General features: G+C 48.1%; 2 protein-coding genes across 7 annotated transcripts; both read left to right on the plus strand.

Annotated features, from left to right (window-relative positions):
* Nucleotides 1-113: 113 nt before the first annotated feature.
* Nucleotides 114-3,542, plus strand: LOC133470645 (potassium/sodium hyperpolarization-activated cyclic nucleotide-gated channel 4-like). Its single transcript, XM_061759222.1, has 2 exons — nucleotides 114-1,396; nucleotides 3,039-3,542. The coding sequence occupies exons 1-2, from the start codon at nucleotides 1,266-1,268 to the stop codon at nucleotides 3,502-3,504; spliced, it is 597 nt and encodes a 198-aa protein (XP_061615206.1). The 5' UTR covers nucleotides 114-1,265; the 3' UTR covers nucleotides 3,505-3,542.
* A 486-nt stretch (nucleotides 3,543-4,028) lies between these two features.
* Nucleotides 4,029-26,827, plus strand: zmym4.1 (zinc finger MYM-type containing 4, tandem duplicate 1). Of its 6 annotated transcripts, none has more exons than XM_061759227.1 (29): nucleotides 4,029-4,166; nucleotides 5,759-5,924; nucleotides 6,022-6,230; nucleotides 9,316-9,697; nucleotides 10,420-10,854; nucleotides 11,882-12,060; nucleotides 12,133-12,389; nucleotides 12,477-12,654; nucleotides 13,668-13,871; nucleotides 14,687-14,837; nucleotides 15,338-15,453; nucleotides 15,527-15,691; nucleotides 16,631-16,781; nucleotides 16,852-17,024; nucleotides 17,356-17,503; nucleotides 17,574-17,654; nucleotides 17,829-17,903; nucleotides 18,618-18,649; nucleotides 18,739-18,904; nucleotides 20,246-20,358; nucleotides 20,432-20,627; nucleotides 21,826-21,945; nucleotides 22,031-22,140; nucleotides 22,308-22,464; nucleotides 22,560-22,711; nucleotides 22,782-22,896; nucleotides 23,772-24,020; nucleotides 24,278-24,419; nucleotides 25,594-26,827. In XM_061759227.1, the coding sequence occupies exons 1-29, from the start codon at nucleotides 4,161-4,163 to the stop codon at nucleotides 25,955-25,957; spliced, it is 4,992 nt and encodes a 1,663-aa protein (XP_061615211.1). In that variant the 5' UTR covers nucleotides 4,029-4,160; the 3' UTR covers nucleotides 25,958-26,827. The 6 variants fall into 6 exon arrangements, with proteins under 6 accessions (XP_061615211.1, XP_061615207.1, XP_061615209.1 ...); XM_061759223.1 differs by lacking the exon at nucleotides 4,029-4,166 and adding an exon at nucleotides 5,570-5,668; XM_061759225.1 differs by lacking the exon at nucleotides 4,029-4,166 and adding an exon at nucleotides 5,570-5,668 and having other exon boundaries at nucleotides 17,832-17,903.
* Nucleotides 26,828-27,679: the final 852 nt, after the last annotated feature.

A 27,679-nucleotide genomic window follows, 5' to 3' on the forward strand; every position in this document is an offset into this window, starting at 1 on the left:
TGTTACAACGGCCCCGGCAAGCAAAACAAAATAGTCTCCAGGGTCCGATTACCTTAGCCTGCAACGTCGATCCTACCGGAAGCTTCCGCCGCTCACGGTCCATCGTAGAATAGGGTGTGTTGGGAAGGTGGCACGTTTCCCTGGAGGGGGTCCGGAGAAGCCAGGCGATCTGACCGCGGGGCCAGATTAAATGCGGGTCGGTTTCACGCTGCCCCGACGCTAGAACGCACAGTGCTCACGCCGCCGGGGGGAGTGCGAAAGACCTGACCTTCGCGGTTATCCCATCTGCGATTGAAAGCAAACACCGTGAATGGGCCACTTTTGCACGGAGATCCTGCAAAGCCTTTTAAACGGAACCCAGCAAAACCACAAATGCGTGATGTTTCTTACTGTTGTGGCCTGGACTCCCTGTGTATCGCAGGCGATATCGTACATTCCACGATATGTGAAAAACTGCGATATGCAGACATCATTTTAGCAGTTGTATTTTATTTACTTTATTAATCATGGTCGTTATAGGGTGCGTCAATTGCAGCTTTTCACCATTTTACCCATGCAATTTTTAAACTTACTAAAACATTTCTTCCAAGAAATGGGAGACTGTTATAGAATGTAACGAAAATGTTCAACCAACCCATAGTTTGTCTTACCAAAAGTTCACTAGCTTAATGCTAACATGTAACAGAAACAAATTAGCTTCGACGTTAGCGTGCTATAGCTTCAAACGTGTGCAAACGGCATCCAAAAGCAAATATTAGTTGGGGACCTTAACACCCTTCTTGCTGTTAATTCCGCCTCATGTCGTCTTCCGCTGGACTTCCATCCTGCCAGGCCTGTTGTGGCACAACGTGGTACTACACGGAAGGTGCGCAACTCTAAATCAGACGTGCCCGCCCGCGTACAGTAAAAACCCGTTCAAACGATGAATCGAATAAGCGCAATCATTTCCAAATCTGCACGACAAGCGAGTGGTCACTGGGCAGTAAACTTGACAGCACATGATGCCAAAAACGATTTGAGATAGCAAAAGATGGTCGCGGAAGTCAGAGGCCATCGTTATCGCCACTTGCGGCTCGTAAAGGCACACGAGGGCGGCCGGTGAGCTGCACCTGACCGCTGGCTGTCATCCATCTTTAATAACGCTCGTTAATCATTGATGCCGGCTGGCGGCTGCCCACGACCGTCCCGTCTGCGCGCACTACCCTCTGGCCTCTGCGGACGGAAGACGGCAACGTCCGTCCGCCTCCTCCCAGCGGCACGCATTGATGAGCGCCGTCGCCGGAGCGCCGCCGCCCGTCGTGCTCGGCGTGGGCATCGGCGGACCCCGCGGAGAGAGGAAGACCCCGCTGAGGCTCCCGTCGCTCGGCGGGCGCGGCGACGACGCGGCCCGACTGAGGTGAACTGAAACTACACAAGCCAAAGTATCGGGACAACTCAGCCCAAAATGAAACCGGTGAAGCTTTGGGGCACTTTTGCAAGGTTTAGTCAGACTGCTGTGAAGGATTTGTCAAAAGGCCTTTCTGGACCTTGCAAAAAAAAAAAAGGCTGCCGTAACTGCAACTTGCTGAGCTTTGTTGTGACTGCCTTGCATGTATGTCTATTGATCATTTTCATACCGTTTGACCAGAAGCAGGAACCACACTTGTTAAAAATGATCCCAACCACGCACTTGTCTTTATACAATCGGAATAATGGTGAACACACTTAAACCCATTCATACATAGATGTTTTTGTCTTAGAAACAATGATAACCTTTTGATGGATAAGTGCCAATCATTCAAATATCAGTAAAACTAATTTTCAGAAGGAAATTAAGTGGGGCAAATTCTATGAAAACCATGCATATGTATTACAGAGCTCAATAAATGAGAATATGGTGAAAAGGTTTGCTTCAGTACTTGTATATATTATAGATTCAGTAAACGCATGGGAAAATATTTTTCAGTAGGCAAATTCGATGCCCGATTTCTACATTAAAAATCATTTGGATCGTGTATGTAAATGTTTCTTGATAAGGTGAATTAGTTTTTTTGTTTGCTGTTAAGCTATATTGATTCAAATTTGTATATTAAAAAAAAACAAATGATGAAAAATGTCACTGTAGGGAATTTTGGAAATGAGCTACTGAAATGGATTAAGTGTTCAATACTACTGCATTCTAATTGATTGAGATATATACTGCTCCCAGGTGGTCAATATTTATTATTAAACAAGGCCGACCCAAATCGTTGAGTGCGACCGAACTTACTTGGCACCACGTGGCGTTCGCCGCCGTCGACCCCGACTTGTCTTTTCCACCGTGTCAGCGTTTGGTATCTGCGGAAGGCGAGTTAAGCGAGTGGCTGGAATTACAGCGCAATTGTTTGGCCCCCGTTTGATAGCATCGCCCCCTACTGCTGCGGTGTGATTAACCTCTGGGCCGGAAAGTGATATGTGGCCTCATACGGCTCCCTGTGGCGCGCCCACACAAAAGAAAGACCCTCCTGCGGTGGATTTGATGACTGCTGAGCGAGGGAACGGGTTTTCAACCGCCTGTTGAAAGGATTGTTAGACTTCCTTATGTTGTCATACCTACTGCTGCTTAACATACTTTGTTTTTATATTAGCGCTGGGACTTTAACGTGTTAATTCTACTCCAGGTGCGTGCGTTTCCTTCGTACCGAGCGAAATGCACAGCACGAGGGAGTTTGTTTTTCATTCTTTTGGCGTCCCAATCAGATGCCAGAGTCATTTTTTATTGAATTTTGTCTCCCAAGTTAACATTTATCGTACAGCCCGCGAAAACGTATTAACCGACGGCAGGCCACGTACGGCATAAGGAAATAATGGATGAAAACTATGAACAATTTCAATGACGCTGGCGTGCATATTTTGGAAAGTGGGAGGCGAAAAGCCACGCCAGCACGAGCAAAAGACGTAAGCTCCACCCGTCGTTGAGATTGGACCCCTGACCTTGACAGCTGGAAGATAGATGTGATGTGATGTGCTGCGCCGCTATACTGGATGTCCATCAAAGTGTCGCTTTTGTGTGCCCGCAGCCTTAGTGAGGCGTCGCCGCACCAAGCAAAGGACAACCCCTCATTTGAGACCCGTTGCTGTGTCCGCCCTCCTCCTCCTCCTCCTCCTCTTCTTGCTCTTCCTCCATCCTGCAAGTCCGAGGCCCACCAACCGGCAGCACCCGGTCGTCGTCGCAAAGACTTCCCTTCCATCCGCTCGTCCCGGGCCGTCCGTCTCTGCTCCGGGCCTCGCTCGCGCACGCCGGCCGCCGCCGTAGCCCTCGGACCTCCGCTGTCCGTCACGGGGAAGCCGTGCGTCCTGATCCGCGACCGGCGCCCCGTCGCGGGTCCGGCGCGCCCCCAGCTGCACGTGTTCCCGCCTGCCGAGACGCAGGAGGAGGAAACGGACGCCGAGTCTGCGGACGAGTTGGACTGCAAAATGGCTTCGCTCGGGCTGAGGCGGGAAGATGCCAATCCGCCGCCGCCGTGTGTGGCCAGAAGTGTGTAACTGACGCCTCCTCCCCTCAAATTTATTCAATACTTTATTTATTTTATTTTATTTAAATTATAAGCACCAAAATAGACATTTTAAACCCTTATCCAATTTTGTGAACTGGTGTGCGTTTTGGGGACAAAAAACTTTCGTTGTAGCTTTTTGTTGCGACTTTCGGCTTGTCCCGTCAGGTTGTTTATTTTTTGCAATTTTTCGAATGAACCAATTTGACCAAAAGTAATTAAATGAAGACAGCTGCTGAGAAAGTGCAATAGAAATAAAAGTGATCGCTCCCAATGCAGATAGTCCTTTTGTTACTTTTGTTTTTATTTTACGTTATGAAATCAAACAATCTAAAGAATTTAAATCCTTAACATATTTCTTTGAGTGATGTGCATTTTTTTAGATTACTGCAGTTTTTATGATGTCCACTAGTGGGTGTATAGAGTGACTTCTGGTTTTGTGACGAAGCGAAGAAGACGGCGCTCCGGTCGCCGACGTCACGACACGAGAACTCCCATTGGGTGTTCTCGTAACGTTTGGTGGACCAATCGCGAATAATTTCGCAAGGCATTGTGGGAAGGATGCCATTTCCCCCTCCCAATTTGACCAACTTGGTTTTTTCTCTGAGAACGTGAGGGGGGGGGGGAGTAGTCAATCGAGGAGAGCTCATGTCGGTAAGTTTCACTTTTATTGGGCAGTATTGTCATGTATATCATTGAGATAGCTGAAATGCGACAACACGAAACTTGCGCAAGAGCTAGCAGCGATAACTTTGCCAGTTATTTGACTGTTGATAGTTGAGTGTTCACGTGTTCCAACTGCGAGCAGAAAAGAATTTGCGCGCCAGGGGGCGATGTCGGCCGTGCCTAAGGCTTGAAAGAGGAGGAGAAGAAGACTGCTGAACATCTCTTCGGGATTTGCCAGCCCTGTTTGTCAACAATCTACCAAATGGGGACGTCAAGCTCGTAGCTGTCAAAATCAATCTTTAAATGTTTGTCCCATCTCCATTTTTTAAATATATGGACAACTTTTCATAGGTGATAGATTTATAATATGTTAGGTCTTCAAATTTCAGGTCGACCAGGCTGGGCAGGGGTCTTTGACTGCCACCTATTGATCAAAGCGAGTATTGTTTGTTTTAGAGAATCCAACACCCAACAAGCCAAAAGGGGAAAGGAAACGACAAAACTGTCAAAATAAATAAAGACCTAAACTAATGGGATTACACATCGATCTGTATCGACATTAGAAAAATACATTTCAAGATATAATATTTCATATATCTGTGTTATATATTTATAGTTGTACATATGTCAAAGTGTTTGAAGACCGATCGATCCTGATAAAACTTCCATTTGCGCATTTAGTCATTTATTCATGCAGAAAGACAGGCTGGTAACAATTTCTCCCCGGGTTCGCAGATTCCGAAGAAATTCCAACTATTGCCTCCTTTACACTTTTAACGGGCACGTCTGCCTCACAGTTGTGAGGTTGCGGGTTCAAATCCCGGCCCCGCCTGTGTGGCGGTTGCATGTTCTCCCCGTGCCCGCGCTGCTTTTCTCCGGGTACTCCACTTTCCTCCACAACCCCAAAACATGCATGCTAGGTTAATTGACGACTCTAAATTGCCCGTAGGTGGGAATGTGAGTGCGAATGATTGTTTGTTTCTATGTCCCCTGCGATTGGCTGGCAACCAGTTGAGGGTGTACCCCGCCTCCTGCCTGATGACACCTGGGATAGGCAGCGTGTGAGGTCAATTGAAAACTGGAAATTGCCCGTAGGTGTGAATGTGGGTGCCAACCGTTGTTTGGTTACTGCGATTGGCTGGCGACCGCTTCGGGGCGTACCCCGCCTGTCGCCCGCAGTCGCCTGGGATGTGCGCCAGCATGCCCGAACCCACGTGAGGAAAATGGATGGATGGTCACTTTTAAAGAGGTTAGTATTCTTCTTCGCTTCAGCTGTGTAGGTGTCAAAGCGCAACCCGTGGCTGACATCGCATCCGTGCGCAGCCTCAAGGTCACCCTGAAAACACTTGGTGGTGGTCTAGCCCGCTCGTTCAAGACATTTTGGGGGGTTTCAAACATTCTTTATAATGGACGGGAAGTATTCGTGGAGTTTGCCTTTTCGAGGGCGCACATTGTTTACTAACTTGCTTTCATGTAGTCGCTTGAATAAGGTGAGGAATCTTGGATTTAACGGCGCAGGTAGAAGCTGGAGCTCGGAAGGGGGAGAAAAATAAGCTTGTCCTTATTTCTCTAATCGACAGCGACACGCGTCAGTTTTGCCGAGCGGCCGCAAGCCCCGGGCCGCAAAATGTGAAGAGCGAGGATGCCCGCTTCTCCACTGCCCCTTTTGCCCGCTTTATCAGGGGGATTACTCAAAAGTGGAGACACATTTACAGTCGCATCTGAAAACAGTGGTGCAGCACGGAGGTACGTTTGGTGAATAAGCTTCGTGTCGATGGTGCGAAGAAGGCACGGCCGCGTGCGGACCACTTATTCACGCCTGTTTTTCGCTTTGAACTTTCAGACTTGGTGATGTATACCTGCAAATGGGGATGCAGAAAAGAGTCCCACTACCACCGCTGCGGTTGCACTCTCCCCTTTCCGAGGAAAGAGCAGCCGCTGAGACACCTCAGCGGGCGCCCGCGCCCTCGAACGGCTTTGGCACCTCGAGCCTCAGAAGGCCAGCTTCGGCCACCCGAGGGAGCGGCTGGCCTACGTTTGAAGGTGACAAAGGTGACCTGGTGCTGAATCGGGAAATAAAAGTGAAGCAGCAAATTGAAACGCGAATATTTGCTTTGAGCAGCGGTCGCGCACCCATCGATGGACAGAAGCGGACGACACCGATAGTCGTGTTCGCCCGAAACGAGCTATACGCGCGAAATTGATTGGCCAAAAAACAATTGTCTTCTTGCGCTCGAGCAGGGAAGCCCGAGGTCAGGCCAGGCCAGGCGGGAGGGGGCGCGGATCATTTGAAGGAAACAAACATTACATCGCGATATATGTCCTTATCGTTAGCTATATCGGATATAAAATGGTGTCCGTATCGCACAGCTCTAATTCTTATGTATCATTCTTGATAACCAAGCAAGTCAACATATTTTGACCTCTTTTGGGAAATGAAATGACTCTCTGGTGGTGGTGATTATTTGCAGCAGTTTTAAGAATGGCCACTAGCAACTGTAATGAGCGAATTCAGATTTGCGTACTCGCGACTTTTAATGAGCGAAGAAGACAATTCTCGGTAGCCAGCCCACGGAGCCCACTGGCAATCCAAAAACGAAAGCGAGTTGAGTTCACTTGCGTAGCTGAATAACCAAATTCCATAATTTGAGTGACGTACATTATTATTATTTTTTTGAACACATGGCTATTACCGTAGCCAGTTGGGTTGGTGTTCGGCGATACTGTCACTGTCCACTAGGGGCGCTAACGAGCGATCGCGGAGCGAAGAAGACGAGGCTGGCCAAGCTAGCGACATCCCGATCGTAGGATGCTCCAGTGCTGCTGATTTGCGAGTGTTCGCCGCTTGCAAATCCTTTCAATGCTCTGAGTCGTCATTTTGTGCAAAGTGCGAGCCTTTTGGATTGGCAGCGAACATGGAGGCCGTGGAAAGTGGCGACGCACGTCAACATGCGGCCGCCGATGAAGTGCGACTTGCGGTAAGAATGGCGCTCCCGCACGCCGCAGCCGTCGTCGCCGCCCGTGACCGACAACCGACAACCGCGTCATCGCGTTGGTCTCGTTTGGTTTCTGCGGAGGTTTGCAAACTAAAGGCAGCGCAGCCACGCTGAGCGCGATGTGCTAACTAGCCATGACGCTAGCGTTAGCTTAGCATGTGCCGTCCAATCCGTTCGAAAAACACCAACACAAACGTCAAGTTCACTGAAGGTCATTTTTTGGATTCAATCTCGGCAAATGGGCAAGAGTGGTTGTTTGCATTTCAAAAAGCCGACATTTTCCCACCCTCCTTTATGTGATCGCTGTGAAACATCGACGTGGAAGAACAGTCTCAATCATCATAATAATGGTAATAATAATCATATCCATGAGCTTTACCCGTCAGCAACGTGTTTGTAAATGACACCGTGTGAACGCTCAGCGACCACAATGCACATGTGCTGCTTTTGGAGGTCAGCTGTGCTCATCCGAAATATTCGCAATTTTGCGGACAATATCACTCAACGTTCATTCTTTTGTTTTGTTTCACGATGGTGATTTGCATCCCATTCGAAATAAGAGCATTGCGATTTTCCCACTTTTTAGATTTGCACCAATTGCATGTTTTGCTGCACATTTGAATTCAATGTAGCCTGTAACACAAGGCGTTTCAGTTATGTGCTGTGAGTTTGAACACTAGGGGGCACTATGTGAAAGTAGTACATGCAATAGATAGGAGACGAAGAAGACGGTCGACTTCTGGGGTGGCGTTTTACCTCTGTGTGGGAACGACAAAATGAAAAGAGGAAATAGAAATACCAGACTCTTTCTTGAGATTACCCCAAGTGAAGAACTCAAACTGAAGTGATGCTTTATCACGCCACATGGCTTACTTCGCTTGCCGTGCCGCGCCGCGCCGTTGTTGATTTGCGACGACCGGCGACGGGGCTTAACAAACTTGGTGCTTGCCGGCGCATCATTTGCACTCTGTACCAAAGACCTTCAAATATTAATGGCGTAATATCAGAGCATTAGGGTCGGCCGATTAATCGAAATTGAATCGGAGGGAAACGATGAACTAGCCGAACGGCACGGTGTTTGTATGTGTTGCGAAAGCACCTGGAACGCGCTACTGTTGCTTGCGGCGAGCCTTATTTTGCAGCGCTGTTTATTGACTCCCCAGTTGGAGTTTACTGGAAAAGTAAACATTCCACAAAAAGAATTGCACACCTTTTACATTTCAATATGAAACATCGCCAGCTCAATGCTCGTACTCAATTTGACGGGCTAGCAAAAATTTGCGTTCGATGTGACGAGAGGGATTTAGCTTCAAATAATGATTATTTACACATAAAAGTTGTAGAAACGCATACAGACGGGAAACATAATACTCTCAGGCATTTAGTCCATCTAATCTATGAAAAACAAGTTATTCATAGATTTCAATTGCGACTTTGTTCTTCTCCTCTTTTTTTTATCATAATGTGTGTATCTCCATGCGTGCACCACACTGCCCCTCAGTGGCCAAGGCGCACACAGCAGGTATTTATTTATTTATTTCATTGATATTAGTTTAGGCGGCACGACGGGTGACCGGTTAGCACATCTGCCTCCCAGTTGTGAGGTTGCGGGTTCAACTCCTGCCTCGCCCGTGTGGAGTTTGCATGTTCTCCCCGTGTTTGCGTGGCTTTTCTCCGGGCGCTCCGCTTTCCTCTAAATTGCCCGTAGGTGCGAATGTGAGTGCCAATGGTTGTTTGTTTCTATGTGCCCTGCGATTGGCTGGCGACCGGTTCCCCCGCCTCTCGCCCGCAGTCAGCTGGGATGGGCGCGAGCACGCCCGCGACCCCCGTGAGGAATATTATTTTCACATTATATTACTTGTTACTAATTTATTTTGTGGTTGGTCTTTTAGGTTATATTTAAAGTTGAATAAAGTTTTGGTAGTTGAATAAATGACAAAGTTTTGAAATCAATGAATAATTGTGTTTATGCATCGTGATTTCAATATGTATCAAAACAAATGTGATTGTAATTTTTCCTCATCGCCCAGCCCTAGTAGTAGCAGTACAGGCGTCCCTACTATTAATTTAAAAAACAAAAAGCTTGTTGATGTATCTCCCAAAACCTAAAGATGTTGGTTCATGTTCGCGCTGGTGTGCAGGAAACAGAAGAGACGGGCACTGAACCTCCTGCCGGTCTTGGATGTTGCCTCCCCAACCGAATGGAAGAGGACAAGTTTGAACTTAAAATGGAGACTCCCCTGGTCCCGTGTCGCATGGAGGCCTTGAACGCCTCGCCGTCCCACTCGGAAGACGAGACCGAGGAAGGAGGCCCGGCGAGCGAAAAGGACGACGACGACCTGGACGAGGAGGAAGAGATGGCCGCCGCTCCGGCGCCGGCCAGGGACTCGGACTCGGAGGAGAACGTCGGCAGGGGCTTGCGTTTCGCCTCTTTCAGCCTTGACGAGATGATGGATATCGGTACTGTGGATCAGCAGGAACAGGAAGCTCAGATGAACACGGAGGATAATAACGGCGGCGCAGGTAACGCTGAGGCTATTTCAATATACAGTGAACCCCCGTTTCTCGTCTCCCGCGACAGGTGAAAAGTTGCGACATAGAGAGAGACCATGTAGAAATATATATATATATATATATTTAGTTTTACCCATCCTGTACGCTCTAAACACATTTCAAGTTATTATAACAGACTTTTGAAAGTATTCCTTGGCACCTGATGTCTCAGTTGTCCAAATAAGAGGCACAGCGTGCTTGCTTCAAGCTGTTTGTCACTCCCAGTTGTCGTACAACTCACACATTCAACGGAAGACAATTAAACATTGTACATTTAAACAGCAAAAAGTTTAACCAAACCATATTCTAATGATAGTTCACTAGCTTAATGCTATTGTATAATGTGAAAGGCCATGGACAGGCGAATGGAAATTAGCATAGATGTTCCAGTAATTATACAACTTCAAACAACTGCTACTTTAACACTAATGTAACAGCAACACGTACTAACAGAGCATACGATAATATTCACGCAAACATATTCTTGCTCGTAATTATGCTGCATCTTCGTTCGGTCGTGCTCGGTACTGCCCGGCGTGTTGTGGCACGACATGGTACTACACTGAAGGCACACAACTGTAAATTGGACTTGTGGAAGTAGTTCAAATGTATATCTGATATGTTGTTCAGGTGAATGCTTAAGATTGTGGTGTAGGAACACTGGACTTCATAACCTTTTGTTGTCTTTTCAGAATTGGAGGAAGAGGACGCAGAAATCGAGCCGGACGCTGACCCGAAACCCAGCGTGGACGTCAAAGTGGCTGAAGAAATGGACGAGGAGGTGGCAGAGGAGGAGGAGAAGGAGGAGAAAGAGGTGGCAGAGGAGGAGAAGGAGGAGGAAGAAGTGGCAGAGGAGGAGAAGGAGGAGGAGGAAGAGGTGGCAGAGGAGGAGAAAGAGGTGGCAGAGGAGGAGAAAGAGGTGGCAGAGAAGGAGAAAGAGGTGGCAGAGGAGGAGAAGGAGAAGAAAGAGGTGGCAGAGGAGGAGAACGAGGAGGAGGAGAAGGAGAAAGATGTGGCAGAGGAGGAGGAGGCGAAAGAGGTGGAGGAGGAGAAAGAGGAGCAGCAGCAGGAGGAGAAAGAGGAAGTGCCTTTCTACGCCACCCGCTCCAAAAGCAAAGCTGCAACAAGTGAGCCACACTCCGGTTGCTTTGTAACACGGGCGACGCGATGTGAATTTGGATTTGGATTTGGATTTAGTTGTCCAAAAGGCAAGTCCAAGTCGTCATGTCCATTCACTACACACGCAGTCAAATATTAGGTTTTTTTTGGGGGGGGGGGGGGGGGGGATTATAACTAACGGCCTACGAAAATGTTCAGTTTTGTAATCATATATTGATATATATTATACACACCATTATCGGTACCCCTTAATTAACCAGCGAAAAAAACAAAATAACTTCAAAACTGTCAATAATAATAAATAAAAATTTTGAGAATGAGAATCAGGTATTTTATCTTTGCGGTCCAACAGATTTTTCTTAGAAAACTCAAACATCACTAAAATAATTTGGAACTGCTGAATGATGAGTGGACTTTGCTGAAATGCATCTTGACAAGGCACAATGCTTCTGGGATATTATATATATATTTTGAATAACAAAAGGGTCCAACAATCTTTCCTTTGCCTATGTAGAAAGAAATAAAGAATAACGTTGTGGGGCTGCACAGGTTAGGTTGTCTTGAACCTGTGATGGCTGCAGAGAAATCGCGAGACTATTAAGGCCTGGAACACACGCGGATTGTTTTGCTTTCTGTGGCAGACCCCCCCCCCCCCCCCACACGAAGATAAAAAGTCAGTCGTTTCGGACCCCGTTATCGGGACACATCCACTCTTAGCGCACCGCAGACCAAAGAAGAAGTTTCGGGAAGGGGCAAAATCCGGACCAAAACAGGCCTTTGCTGTTTTGGGGTGTGTTAAGGCGTTCCGCAGCGAAATGGGCTGCGCGCTGTCAGCGTTGTAAGACACAAACACACGGCGAATAAGAAACAAGAATGGAGGAACACACACAAAACATCGGAGCGTTCTGAAGAGCCCCGATGAATAGCGTTGGACGAGAAGCTGCAACATACAATGGATATTGTTGGATATGATTGAAATATTTCTTTTACGGTCTGCATTTATTGGAGTGAATTTGAGAATCTTTCCCCCGTCAGCGTCCGCCGACATGACCAACGGGATGAAAGTGGTCAAACTCTCCGCGTCCGCGTCCAGCTCGTCTTCGTCGTCTTCGCCGCCTCTCGTCAAAATCAAAGACGAGCCCGTGGACGAGGAGTACGAGGTGGCCCTCGTGTCCGGGGCCGCCGCTGTGAAGGACGAACCCGTCGCCGCCAAGGTCAGTCGTTCATCTGGCTGACACCGAGATGTTCATTTCGTGAAGGAGGTCGTCTTCACTCTGCGTTAATAGGAAGAGGAGGACTTGCAGATCGAATCCGTGTATTCCGTGACTCCGGACGGCGACGGCCGGAGGCAACGGGGAGTCCGGCCGTCGTCGTCGTCGACGACGACTTTGAACATGTCGTGCGCGCACTGCCGGACGGGGCTGCTCAAAGGGCAGACGGCCTACCAGCGCAAAGGCTCGCCGGCGCTCTTCTGCTCCACCGGCTGCCTCACCTCTTCGCTCAGCTCGTCCAAAAGCACCAAGAACTGCTACCGCTGCCAAAAGTGAGTGTCGGTCGGCATCGCCGGCGAGGCTCGCTCGACTCCTTGTGAGCGCGCCGTCCGACCGTCTGTCTTGTCTGTCTCCGCTAGGCGCATATCCCGCCCTCAGGACGTCATCCTGGCTCCCGACGCGGACGGCGTGTCCAGGGGCTTCTGCAGCGAGACGTGTCTGAACGCGTTCAACCTGAAGAAAAGCTCCGTCAAAGCGCTCGCTCCTTCCGACGACAAACTGCAGTCGCCGTGCAGCATGTGCGCCAAACACGGCATCGTAAGTCCACACGGACGCGCCGCGTCTGCGCAGGACTGTTGCATTCAAGAAAACAGGGGAAATAGAAACGATCCCTGTCGGAGCTTTGTAGGAAAACAAAAGCCAAAAAAACACACGGTGGTGCCTTGAGATATGAGCCTAATTTGTTGTGTCACCGCGCTCGCTGAAATGGATGGAAATGCCCTTCATTCCTTCCAGCCCCCCCAAAAATTGTAATGTTATTTTAAAAAGGAATGAAGAAAATACTGTACCTTAGACAAACACAGCGTAATCACATAAGTGAATAGAATGTAAAATGTAAAAAGGTTTGTTCCCATTTTTGCTTCAATTCAATGCACTTGCTGCTCCTTCTTGTGTGTGAGCCGTGGCCACCTGGGGGCAGCATAATGCTGACATACATGTACAGAGAGTCCGCCGTCAAAAAGCCGCAGTGATCTTAGATATAATACGTACAGGCATATATGCTTTATCCTCTGCGAAGAGCGACTGTCTACATATATTGCTTCACCGTTTGTTTTCAAATATCCGTTGCTTAAAGGGTTTAAAAAGCGCCACATAGATGCTAATCGTCAACCCGTCTATGCAGTTTCCCATGAAGAGTTAGCATTGAGCTAGTGTAGGCTATATGGTCGTTTTAAATCGTGTCATTTATTTTGGCATAGTTTGTCAGTAAACTTCCGGTGGAAGTGGAAATTAACAGATTGTTTGTCACAAACGGTTGTGAAGGGAGTGAAGTCACTCCCGCCATACAGTGCTCGCATCTCCAAATTTTGCTCGCAAGTCAAAGCGGGGAAAAAAATCATCTCGAAAAACTCACAAGTTGGGTCACTCGTATCTCGAGGCGCCAACGTATCTCGTTTGTGACTAAGGACCCTGGTCAATTTTACTTTTTAATTATTAAAGAAATGGTCTCCGTTAAACCGATGAAATCGGTTATCCAGCGGCCCTAATTTTCATTCCTTTTCTCAACACTCGCGTGCACTTTTGAAGATCTTTTTCAAATGCCCCACCAGAGCAAGCACGAGGTGATCCTGAGCGGCACCGTTCACAATATGTGCAGCGACTCGTGCTTCCAGCGCTTCCGCACCGCCAACCGGCTGACCATGGCGGGCTGCGCCAACTGCGCCACCATCTGCCACGTGAGGCCGCTGCTGCTCAAGATGGAGGGCAGCAGCAAGACCCTGTGCAACCTCGACTGTCTCATCAAGTACAAAAAGGTACGCGGGAAAATTGTTTTGAATGGGGACATATTATGCAGAATTTTTTCCCCCCCTAAAAGTCGCAAAAAAAAATGTCACAGAGAAGAGTACTGCTACAAAGCAATCAAATTTGAATGTATGTGAAATCAAGTTTTACAACGGTGAAGAACGAAGACATTCTGTTGGCGTGTCGCTGCATGTGCTGAAAACCCCGCCTCCCCGGAACGTTCAGCTGTCAATCAAATAGATCACAGGCCGCAGAGAGGCAGCCTGTGAGCCTCGGCGTAATGGCCGGCAGTTGCACCGTCAGTAGCAACTAAGCTGCAAAAATAGGGAAAAAAATATAAATATAAAACTTTGTGACACCAATGCTAGTTTCATTAGCACGTCTATGGCATTTTGCAAGTTCTCCTAACTGCAGTTTTTGCTCGCAACTTAAGACAAAAAACAAAAGTCGGGGCAGCGACAACTTGTACTTTGAAAAGCTCGCGAGTTGGGTCTCTCTGTAAGTGGAGGGGGGGGGGGAGCACTTTAGTTTGGGGGCTTGCTGATGCTCACAATGGTCATGTATTTGAATTTCTATGGCCGCTCACTTGAAGTGTAAGAAATGCGCCACTTGTTAGCTTCTTCAGCTTGGTGGGAGGGTGTTTGTTTGGCGAGACGCCCACGTGCCACAAAATGTGTCTGGCACCCGTACTCTGGGGCGCGATGGGGGCTGGCCCCTTGAACGAGCCAATTTCACCACGGCAAGAAATGCGCTGCAAAACCGTGTCGATGCCTCGCCATCCTTTGACAAAAGCATGTTCGTATGTTTTGTTTTTGTCCGCTCAAAGAAAGTGAAGACGAGTCTGCCGTGCGCCATGTGTCGCGCCCTGCGGCCGCTCGCCGACATGGTCCACAACAAAAGCACAGACGACTCCGTCAGCCTCTTCTGCAGCAGCAGCTGCGTCATGGCCTTCATGGTCCAGACTGTCAGCTCCTCAGGTACCAGATGAAAGCTCTCTTGCCCGCCTTCTCTGCCTGATACGATGCCCCGCTCTCAGGTCCTCCTCTCACAGAGCCGCTTCACAGCTTGAGGGGAAAAAGGAACAGAATTGGACGTTTTTGGGGCTTTTTGTCAGCAGCATTATACAAATAGACATTCTACTGAGATCAAAAATCGGCAATTGACTAGAATGCTTATTATTGCCGACTGATAGAGAGTGAGTGACAAAGCACTATTTTTGTCTAAAATGAAGCTCTTCAACTCACTTCAGCGTAGTTCCTTGGCACCAAGATGGGAGCAAAGCAATACTTTCGTCTAAATGAAGCTCCTCAACTGCCTCGAACATAGTTTCTTGACACCAAGATGACGGCAAAGCACGTTTTTTTGTCAAAGTGGATCTCCTCAACGTCAACAAAGTGCCTCGGCCACAAAATGGCACCAAAGCACGACTTTAATGGCTTCCAACTTCACTAACTTGAGTGCGTTTCCCGCCCGCCAGGCGCACAGTTGAACTGCGACAACTGCGGCAAGCGCACTCTGCCGGCGTACCACCTGGCCATGTCCGACACCACCATCAGGAACTTCTGCACGCTGTCGTGCGTCATGACCTTCCAGGTACGGACGCCGAGACCGCCGAGCGATAGCGGTGGGTGCGTTTGATGCCAACGTGGCGTGCGGTCGTGTGCAGGAGAAGTTCAAGGTGAAGCAGAAGCAGGCGACCATTTTCCCCAAGCTGCCGGTGGCGTCCGGGCAGGAGCAGAGCGGCGCGCAGACGCAAGGAGCCGCGCCCGCGCTCTGCTGCGCCCAGTGCGCCCGCCAGATGACGACCAAGCCCGACGTCATCCATGTTAAGGTACGGCCGCGACCACCCGCACGCAGCATGGCAGCTGAGGAGCGCTCTCTGAATGTTGTGAAGTTACGCCGGGCAGCTGACACGTTGGACTTCCCGAGACCGCAAACGAGCGCTTGCAGTCAATGATTCCTTCGTGGAAACCGAGTTTGAATTATTTGGGGTTTTGATGAAACTGACCCTCTTATATTCAATATTACATGACCTCTTATTGAATGATCATTTTTCTTGGTTGAATTGCCTTTTTAATGATTTCAAACTATTATTTAATGAATTTAATAAGATAACATCGTAATGTAATATAATATAATATATACAATACAATGTAATAATAATAATAAATATAAGACAAATTAAATGAAAACAACTGGAGATTTTGTACTGAAAATATATTTGTACATACATAATTATATACATAAATGCTTACTAAGTTGGGTTTCACTATTTTTATATTTTATATTTTTTTTATGTTGTCAAATTTGACCAATTTGTTTATTTACTGACCTTAATTTATTCAATGACCATGTTTAATTGCATGGCCTTTTTATTGATTTGAATACATTTCATAACATTTAATGATTCAATGAAATTCCTTTTTTGTATTCATTTTATGACCGTTTTGTTTGTCTTATTTTGTTGGTTTAAAGGCATTTTTAAAGTATTTTATCGTCTTTTACTCTGTCAAATTAAAAATAAAATCCAATAAACAATTTCCAAAGTCACTAAATGAATAAAGCAGTATATGTATGTATATATATATATATATATATATATATATATATTCATGAAATAATTAATCTTGAATATGTTCAATTAATGAATGGAATTTTTGGGGCAGTAGGCATCCTGTTGTTGTTGTTGTTGTTGTACCTGCTCACATTTGGACATTTGTGTTTCCGTGTTTTGAGTTTGATTTTCGTGCTTGACCCCCGCCGTGTGCAGGACAAGGTGGTGTTTGTGTGCGGCTGGAGCTGCGCCCTGGAGTTCAAGACCAGCAAAAACGTGAGCGCCAAGTGCGAGTACTGCAAGCTGGACAAGATCAGCCGAGAGGTGAAGCGCATCGACGGCAGGGACCGCTCCTTCTGCAGCCACGGTGAGTCGGCGCTCGGAGTCGCCGGACCGCCGGCCCGACGCCTTTTCTCACGCCGGCGTCTTTCCCGCAGGCTGCAAGCTGCTGTACGAGCACGACCTGGACAAGCGCTGGGGCAAACACTGTAAGTCGTGCTCGTACTGCCAGTGCGTCTCCCGCAAGCTGGAGAAGGCGCTCTACGGCGAGTCCAGCGAGGAGTTCTGCTCCGAGGAGTGCAGGTCCAACTACACCATGCTCTTCTGCCATGTAAGTGACCACCCCCCCCAATCGGAAATTGTTCACCAACATTCACACCTCCCGTCCACGTTTCGATCATATTTGAATGTCTACACTGCTAATGCAGCTTATTGACATCGTATTTATGTCGATACGATTTCTATTCACCTCTCTGCTCTACCATATTTACATCCTATTTCATGTTTATACACATCGTTTAACATATTTACATCGTATTTTATGTCTTCTGTGCACCTCTAATGTACCAAATGTACATATTTAATTACGTCTGTATCTTTAATGTACCATATTTACACTTCAACAAACCAAACCCATTTTTTTTATTTATTTTTTTCGCCAGGTTGCAAAGTGCGCCTCGTGTGGCCGGAAAGGCAAACTGAAGCACAGTCTTTTCGTGCTGGGAGAGGTGCGCAACTTCTGCGACTTGCCGTGTCTGTTCCACTTCTGCAACCTCTTGGTCACGACGCAGGGGGACGTCTTCCCGCCAGGTGGGCCGTCGTCGCCGGTTCACGCGCTAACGGCCAACGTGCCTCGACGCCGCCTGTGTTGTCGTTGCAGACTCGCCCGTCATCGCCAACGTGGTCTCGCTCGCGGACCAGGCCGGCCCCGCCGCCGCCGCCGACAAGCCCGCCAAGCAACGTACGCGACACGCACACACACACAGTCGTGGCCAAACAGTCATGTCGAAGTCACACCGTGATAAGTGAAACTCCGCACTACCTAAACAAAAACATTTGTTTAAGCACAAAAAACGGATTGAAACCAGCGTTTGAAATATGTCTTTGTGTTTGTTTTCACTTTGTTGCTGTCAAGAAGTGGGAGACTATGAAATGACTTTGAGGAAACGAAAAGAGGACTCTCACGCTCGCACAGTTCCCCGAATAAGAGGTAACGCAAGTTATTTCTCACACCCAGTTGAAGTTTACGGTAACGTAAAACAAATGGCGATTTACACGTATATTTACCACCTAGCCAGGAACAACTGTACATTTCAGACTTGCCTGAATACTGTAATCGAACAAGTCCTGCCAGTTATTGCTCGTTCCAGTTGAGGTTTACTGTCAAACTAAACATTTAAAACAACCACATAGCTTTGCCTTCGTCCATTTAGCTTAATGCCAACACACAGGCAGATAATGTAACACTCGTCACAGGCATATATTCTTTGTTGTCTGCAAAGAGCGACTAATATTTCTGCAGTTTACTCTGCAGTTGTGACGCTCTCCTTCATGGATGTCCGTATTATGCCGCCACCAGGTGGCCAAGGTGCGCACGCCAGAAGGAGCAGCACCAACGTCCATTGAATTGAAGCCAAAAAAGAATTGTGGCGAGAATTGTTTCATTCTTTAACATTCTATTGAATTATATATCAGGACTGTATGTAGTACAACATTATAGAGTTCTATATTTCATATTAAAAACACATCACCAAAATAGTTTTTGGAGGGGACTGGAAAAGATGAAGTACCTTTCCATTCATTTCAATAAGGAACAATGATTTGAGATATGATGTTATATGATATGATATGATATTAACGCAAAAGTCAAAGCGCCACTTATAAAGGGAAGAAAGAACTCACTTGAAATGTTTTCTGTCTGCAGGCGCTGACTCGCAAACTACAGACGCTGACGTGGTAAGCGCCCGTCTGGCATCCTACTTATTGACCAAAATAACTCCACATTGCGAGTTATAGTTTCTTGTTTTTTCCTCCACTGTCTCCAGGTCCTTATTAGCGCCAAACCGGCGAAGAAAGCGACGTCTTCCGCCACCTCCACGGCGCCCAGCACTACGAAAAGCATGAAGAACAAGGCTCTGCTGTGCAAGCCGCTGGTGCAGAACAAGGGCGTCTCTTGTCGCACGCAGACGCTCGACGTGGAGGCGCAGACGGGTACGCCGGCACTTATTGGAGCACTTTATGCGTTATGTTGCACGGCTTGTTAAAAGTTGGATACCGTAATTTCTCGTGTATAATGTGCACCCATGTATAATACGCACCCCCAAAGTTGACCTCAAAATTCTGCAAAACTCTTCTACCTATGTATAATGCATGATTTTGCGTCTACCCATATGATCAAAACCTGAAGTATCTTTATTTTGTTAGGTTTTTTTCAAAGATTTTTTCTGAAGTTAAGCGCTTTATTTGAACACGTAATACTTTCTTTTTATTTACTTGCTCTTATTTTGAAATTCCCAGCCATACTTTTTATTTAGTAAATGAGAAAACACACATTTGTGCTCATGTTTGATTACCCGGGCAGAATTTGTAAGATATGTACAATTCTTTAAAAAAAAAAAACATGAAAGGCCAGGCGAAACACATTTAACTTTTATTTTAATGGGATTCAAATTAAACAGTCAAGCATTTCAGAAAAGCATTATGATTAAACAAAACATAACCATGAAGAAATTAAAGATGGTTGTTGTATTTCAAATACAAAATACAATATTTCACAAATTGTGCCAGGGTATGTAAAGTTATGAGGACAAGTCTACACATATGCAGTCATACGTACCCCTGTCATATTGGAATGAAGCTGTAGGCTACTCCTTTTCCATAACCTCTAGGTGGCGTGGCATATTGGAATGAAAGCGCACAGCTATTATATTATACACTATTTAGTAAGGGCGTGAAAAGGGAGGGTGTCAAAAAACTGTGTGTGTCGGGGAGGGGGGAGTGTTGCGACACCCCTGCAAAGTACCGTGGCTTCCAATAAAAAAATGTCTTTCGCTTTTCTAGATATGCAAATAGAGTATATTCCCAACTAAATTGGGGACAGCATTTCTCTTCTCTTTTGTTTCAGAAGCCAAAATGGTTTGCTCCACTTTCTGCTGCTCGGCAAGGTCCATTGATGATCATCATGTGACTGCTTTAAAAATGGTCGGCTTTCTACGGATTGCGAAATGTTTGGGTTCTGAATGTGAAGAGCTGCTCGGTGCAGGGCCGTATCTATTCTGGTGGGATACGAGGCCGGGGGACACACCGGAATCCGACTAAAAACCTTGACCTCGCTTTCCAAAAACCCTTAAGCTTGATAAAGTGCTCTCAGCGTGTTTGATGAATGAAAGGTGAAGAATGTTTTGGACGGCGCTGGCATAAAGATCCGTGATCCCCGTAGCGCACTTTGAGATCTTCGCTGATCGAGATAAGATGCGTCTGACGGCGCAAACCTCATGCGACAACTTTGACGGGACGTTTACCCTCATTGCCGACTCGCTCTTGTTCCCGCAGATGTGTCCATACCGAAGATCATGGTCCTGCCCGTTCCCGTGCCCGTGTACGTGCCCGTGCCCATGAGCCTGTACAGCCAGTGCACCCCCAAGCCCGTGGGCGTGCCCCTACCCGTACGTAAACGCTTAAATAGTCAACGGGCGGCGTCTCTGCTTCCGTACGTGACGGCGTGCACGTGTCCCGCAGCTTCCCGTGCCCGTCTTCCTGCCCGTGAACATGGACAACGCCGACCGCATCGTGAATACCATCAAGAAGATCAAGGACAAGTACCCGGAGGACCCGTTCGAGGCCGAGGTCGTCCTCATGGCCGAGATGGTGTCCGAGACGAACGGGGGCGCGGACCAAGAGACGGAGACGCGTCCCGGAGCTGCTGCCGGCGGAGGTAGGAGCACGTCTGGAGCGCTGAAACTGTTACTTCCTCTAATCGCATTACTTGAGTGTTTCCCAAACTTCATCAGAATCCTCTTTATTTGCCAACTATGTCAAAAAAGTTGGAGGAGGAAAAAAATACTTTTGAGACGTAAAAACACACTATGGAGAGTCACTTACTGGGAATGCTGATACAATTCCAGATGAGTCCAGCCAGCAATTTAGCAGATAGTGAGCATCCATCCATCCATCCATCCATCCATTTTCTGAGCCGCTTCTCCTCACCTCACGCGTGCCGGAGCCCATCCCAGCTATCATCGGGCAGGAGGCGGGGTACACCCTGAACTGGTTGCCAGCCAATCGCAGGGCACAAACAAACAAACAACCAGTCGCGCTCACTGTCACACCTACGGGCAATTTCGAGTCTCCAATGAATGCATGTTTTGGGGATGTGGGAGGAAAGCGGAGTGCCCGGAGAAAACCCACGCAGGCACGGGGAGAACATGCAAACTCCACACAGGCGGGGCCGGGGATTGAACCCCGATCCTCACAACTGTGAGGCTGACGCTCTAACCAGTCTCTACCGTGCCGCCCCAACTAAACATAAAAAAGGCAATTACATCATTATTACAGGATTTAACCGAACCGCATAACTTTGCCTTACGAAAGTCCACTAGCTTAATGCTGACGCACAATGCAAAATGCCATATACAAAATTATAAAGCTTGAAATGACTTACATTTGACGTGTTGCAGCATTTCATGTCGACAAACAATATAAGTCGTCGTCTCAGGTCGGCTTTACACGATCAGGATTTTTGGGATGTCCGATCACAAGATGGAGGAATGTGTCTATTTAAATGACCTGTTCATTTACTGTATATACTTGTGTACTTAATTGCTCAAAAAATCATATGAACAATAAATGTATCTTTGTTCATAAATGCTAAATATCGGCCGTTACCGATCAGTAAAGTGTCGTCTCAAGCATATATTCTTTATCCTCCGCGAAGAGCGACTGTTACTGCAGCAGACGTACGAATGTGCTATACTGCCCCCGGGTGGGCAGAGGCGCACCCCAAGAGCAGCTGGCCAACGAATGAATGAAATCAGACTGCTTAATCCGTTACATTTGTATTTGGCATTTCCAGATAAATCGATCAATGAATGGCTTCGGCCGGTTTTTCACCCAATCTTGCGTTTCCTCGGCAGAGGCGATGAGCACCTACAGCGACGACCTGAACACGGACGACCTGGCCAACCTGCTGAACAGCTGGGACGAGCCCAGCGCTCCGCCGCCGGCCATGGACATCGAAGCCGACTTCCCCGTCGGTGAGGCGTCAGATGCCACGACCGTTCGCTGCCCCCGAGGTTTGCTTCTGACTGCCCGTAAACCCCCCCGGCCCCCCCTTTTTAGAAACCCTGGAGAGGATGGCCTCGCTGCGAGAGCAGTCGTCCCCGCCGGCCAGCCCTACGCCCACCGGCTCGCGAAAACGCCAAGCATCGCGGAAAACCAGAGAGACGAGGGTAAGCGCCGTCGCGCGTACGGTGAATATTAATATTATCTACACACCCCTGCTGTGTAAATGCCAGGTTTTGCTGGTATGAACAATGAGTCCAAGATAAATCATTTCAATAAAAATCCCCTTTACTACCATTTGAGCCGGTTTATCAATGTTCTTTGTGCGCGCTAGGGTCGGAAAAGGTCCAGCAAGGGCACAAAAGGGTCTGCCGCAAAGAGCTCCGTCCCCAAAGTGCCGAAGCTGAAGAGCGAGTACGGCGTGGACGCCTGGAAGCGGTGGATCCGCTGGAGGGACACTCAGCCCGACGTGGAGACGCCGCGTATCGGAAGTGAGTCGGGCCTCCAGTGTCGGGATTAAACGGCCTTCTAACCAAACCTCATATCTCTGCGACTCGTTCTTTTTTTTGTTCCGGACGGCGAGCAGTGCGCCCCCTGGTGCCGAAAGAAGACCTCCTCCGCTGCACCACGGCCGAGCTGAGCTACGGCCTCTGCCGCTTCATCGGCGAGGTCGAGCGGCCCTCCGGCGAGCGCTACTCGGCCGACAGCCTCTTCTACCTCTGCCTCGGCATCCAGCAGGCAAGACCGGCCGGCTCCGTCCCGATTGCCGCTCGGCGCTCGCTCACCTCCGTTGTTCGTCCCCTCGCAGCACTTGTTTGAGAACGGCCGCGTGGAGAACATTTTCACCGACGGCTTCTACTGCAAGTTCTCCACTGACTTCACCAACATGCTCAGAGGCTTCCAGCCTTCGCTCACAACCAGCGGTGAGTCGGCAACTAGTTAACGTAAGGCGCAAGTTCTCTTTGATTCCGGTGTCAACCAATTGGAAGACACTAATCATCGCTAAACTACGCTCGCCGTGCTTCTTGCGCGTATGGTTTACGTTCTCACGGAGGGAGGCTGAGGAGTGGGCGGGAAAAGATGGAAACGCATGCTGCTAATTGCTGCGCTATCGTGTCGTGAAATGGCAAAACGCCGATGCCGCGCGCTTGTCACATCGGTCCAGCCGGAAGCGCGTCACAGCGGGGAGTGACCGCGTTCGGACAACCCAATAACAAGGCAACCGATGCCCATCTGGAGATATGAATGGGAAAGAATTGCCGGCCTCTGAACCGGACATGAATTCATACGTCATCTGAGAACGGGGTCAGGTTAAAAGCATCAATATTTATCATCCAGAATAAATATTTGTGGTATACGATAAGCAAGATATCCTTTATTAATCCCGCAGTGGGGACATTTCCATTTCAGTAGCAATAGTGGCTATAGAAAATATAAATATAGAATATAAATAGCGTGCAAGAGAAGACATCTATCCAAGTCCATTCACAAAATAGAAATATGATCAACATGGATCAATGCATTTATGGATTTATGGATTTATAGTCCATGCATAAACTAGTTTTGCAAAATAGAGTTGTCATTGATTTGATGAATTCATTTCAGTAGACTTGCTTTGATCCAGCCTGCAACGGCATCGGCCATGACAAAGGTTGATGCGAAAACCAAATCACAAATATTGAAGCCGTAACTGATCACTGATTATGCCCGTAAAAACCTGTGATGCACAGCGCCATAAGCGTTTGTGTGGACTTTGGAAAGAACTCTGTTGCCAACCGCGTTCGCTTCCTTCCGGCAGGTTACATTCACTCGCGCGTGGAGGAGGAGTTCCTGTGGGACTGCAAGCAGCTGGGCGTGTACTCCCCCATCGTGCTGCTCAACACGCTGCTCTACTTCTTCTGCAAGAACTTCGGCTTCACCACGCCCGAGCAGCACCGCCAGCTCTCCTTCGCCCACGTCATGCGCTGCACCAAAACGGGCCAGGGCAACAAAAAGACCACCTTCCTGCGCTTCTACCCGCCCATCGCGCCCAACGACGGCGAGCCAGGTCGGCCCTCGGCCGTGCGCTTGTAACCCGATTAAATAGAGCGTAAAGAATTCAAAAGGATGCGCGCGGTCACAACTCAACGGGCTTTGTGCCGCTCATTCCGGTGTGCGCGCCACGGCCACCGGAGGGCAGTACAAACCATAGGGAGAATTGCATTCTAATTTAAGAGGCGGAAGCGCCCTCTGCTGGCTGTGGAAAGACACAACGTAGCGGTGGCCACGACCGCTGAATCCTTCTCCCAACTGGTGTGCGTTCAGATGCGGACGGCGTTCCGGCGAAGAGGCGAAGGGAGGAGGATGAGGACGAGATGAAGGAGGAGAAGATCCTGGAGATGAAGGAGAACACGGACAACCCTCTGCGCTGTCCCGTGCGGCTCTACGAGTTCTACCTGTCAAAGTGGTGAGAATGCTTGGCCAAAGACCTCTTTGAGGTTTTTACAGGAAGGAGTCCGTTTCCGTTTCAGATCAGCCCTGTTTTGGACAAACAGTAGATTGCGCACAAGTATGTGTGTCGTAAATGTGACAAAGTACGAAACGGAAGAGAGATCTTGGACATATGACGAGGACCACGTTCGCCATGTAAACAGCCACGAAACAATACGAGTCTGCGACTGGCGTGACACTCGCCGTCTGTTTATCGGTAGATACGCGATTCTTTTGCCGTTCTTGGAAGTTGTCGGAGCCGTTCAGATGGATGCTGGCGGCGGCGGCAGGAAAGCAACCCAAAAGTCACTCTCGGCTTCATATTTTCTTTTCAAACCGGTTGAAGTGAAAAGCATCTGAATTCCATCAAACTTTCCGATGTTCTAGTGCTGATGACAAAAGAGTAGAATCGGACTTTTGAGTCCATTCTTTCATTTGGTAGATTTGGTGTACGTAATAATCGTAAGGTCTTGAAAATGGCTGCCGTTGATTCAGGTCATTCTTGTCATACTTCAACCCGTTCATCGCGGGGAATGCATTTTGGAGCATTTCAGCAATCTTTACTCATTTATCGCACGGGGAAAAAAAATCCAGCTCCTTGGATGAAAATGGCTATTATAGTAAATCCTTGGTTCATTCATTACAATTTAATTACTTGCTTAATTTGTATAGTTAAGGTCCTTTCAAATGATAGAAATAGGTACTCAGCCCTGACGCAAATAGAAGAAATCCCAGCCGACTTCGGGCGAGAGGCCAATCGCAGGGCACGAATAGGCAAACAGTCCTTCGCACTCAAAGTCACACTTGCGGGCAATTGAGAGTCTTCAGTTAACCTAGCGAGCATGTTTTCGGGATGCGGGAGGAAACCGGCGTACCCGGAGAAAAGCCACGCGGGCACGGGGAAAATACGCAAACTCCACACAGGCGAGGCGGGATTTGAACCCACAACCTCACAACTGTGAGGCAGGTGTGCTTGTCGGTCGGCCACCTTGCCGCCCCCATTAGAATTAGAATTGCCTATAGATGCCACAAGATGGCGGCAAAACGCTACTTTTGTCTCAACTCGCCTCACTGCAAATTTTTTTTTATACCCGTTTTAGATTTGAAATGCCAGAAAGCGTCTTTAACTGTCGATTTGTTGCGCCGTGCAGCTCTGAGACGGTGAAGCAGCGCACCGACGTGTTCTACCTGCTGCCCGAGCGCTGCTGCGTGCCCAACAGCCCGCTGTGGTTCTCGGCCACGCCGCTGGACGAGGACACCAAGGAGGCCATGCTCACCCGCATCCTTGCCGTGCGCCAGCTGCACGTGGTCACCAGGCAGCAGACGCTCGCCCCCGAAGAAGACGAGGACGTGCGGCGGCCGCACCCGCCCGCCAGGCAGCGGACTGTCGCCCCCGAAGACAACGAGGACGGCGGCGGCAGCGAGGACGACGGCGGCGGCGGCGACGACGACGACGACGATGCCGCCGCCGACGACGACGACCCCAATGACCCCAACGACCCCGACTGGCAATGACCGGCCAGCGAACTTTCAGCGGTGAGGCGGAATCAAAAGTTTTGGGTTAGGACAAGACTTTCTGTGACACTAAAGGCAGGCAGCAAATCACCCGCAGACCTTCTCAAAATGTCTTTGTGTGGGAGGCATCACAGTTGGAATTCCATCAGAAGCATTTTTTGGTTTGTTTTGTTAGGAATGTATTCGCTAATCCTGTTTTTTCTTAAGGTCCCATCTATGTCAATGGACTTGTGAGATTAAATTGTTCTCTTTTTTCTCTCGTCTTAACTCCTGTTACCCCAACCCCGTAGGTCAGTGTTTCCCAACTTTTATTGAGCCAAGGCACGTAGTTTGTATCAGAAAAATGTCACGCCACACACACTATACACACACACACACACACATATATATATATATGTGTGTGTGTGTGTGTATATAGTCAAATCAATTTGGTGTGAAATCTGGGCTTGTGTAGTTGTTGTATGACTGAATGAACACGTTAATTGTATTTTCTGCCCTCTAGTGGAAGAGCATTTAAATTGTTAAATTGTTCTGCCCGTCACTATACATTACCGGCATAGACGAACTAAGAGCAAGGATTTGGAGTCAATAATTTTTAGACCGGTTAAGTGAAAGTGGATCATTTCTGGTTGGGAATCACCGCTGTAGACTGACTATGTTAATTCAGTGTAGTTTAGAGACAACATCATTTTTCTCCTGAGTAAAAGTATTCGAAAGTAGTTCAAAGCACCTTTTAAGACAAGACAGGATGGCCTTCACCAAATATTAGCCATGTACAAATAAAAACGTATATCCGTTCATGTATTCCTTGACACAGCATTTTGTATTGATCTCCTTTTTTTAATAAAACGAACTGTCGGCAAATTTTAATTTTTGAGTTACCTAATTTGTACGTTTTGTTTTTTGAAGCCATCATTTATCCATCCATCCATTTTCTGTCGCGCTTCTCCTCACGTGGGTCGCGGGCGTGCTGGAGCCTATCCCGGCTGTCATCGGGCAGGAGGCGGGGGACACCCTGAACTGGTCGCCGGCCAATCGCAGGGCACATTTAAACAAACAACCATTCGCACTCACATTCACACCTACGGGCAATTTAGAGTCATCAATGAACCTAGCATGCATGTTTTGGGGATGTGGGAGGAAACCGGAGTGCAAACGCCACACAGGCGGGGCCGGGGATTGAACCCCGGCCCCGCCTGTGTGGAGTTTGAATGTTCTCCCCGTGCCTGCGTGGCTTTTCTCCGGGCTCTCCGATTTCCTCCCACATCCTAAAAGCATGCATTCATTGGAGACTCTAAATTGCCCGTAGGTGAGAATGTGAGTGTGAATGGTTGTTTGTTTCTGTGTGCCCTGCGATTGGCTGGCAACCAGTTGAGGGTGTACCCCGCCTCCTGCCCGATGACAGCTGGGATGGGCTCCGGCGCTCCCGCGACCCGCGTGAGGAGAAGCGGCTCAGAAAATGGATGGATATTGTTTTCCTTATTTTTGTTCTTATTTGAGTCTTGTTTTTGCAGTCTAACAACATTTGTAGTGACCTACAGGAACATTCAGAAGTCACATTTCCCCCCCAAGATATGTGAGTGCTTTTGTTCCATTCTTTTCTGAGCGCATCAGGGGTGACAAAAATGCAGAACATTTCACTAGCAGTGAAAAAAAAATGTACAAAGAAAACTGACTATTGCTGAAAGCACTGGATGACACAAAACGGAAGTGGAGAAATTG

The sequence above is a fragment of the Phyllopteryx taeniolatus genome, chromosome 21 (genome assembly GCF_024500385.1).
Source record: "Phyllopteryx taeniolatus isolate TA_2022b chromosome 21, UOR_Ptae_1.2, whole genome shotgun sequence".
Lineage (NCBI taxonomy): Eukaryota > Metazoa > Chordata > Actinopteri > Syngnathiformes > Syngnathidae > Phyllopteryx > Phyllopteryx taeniolatus.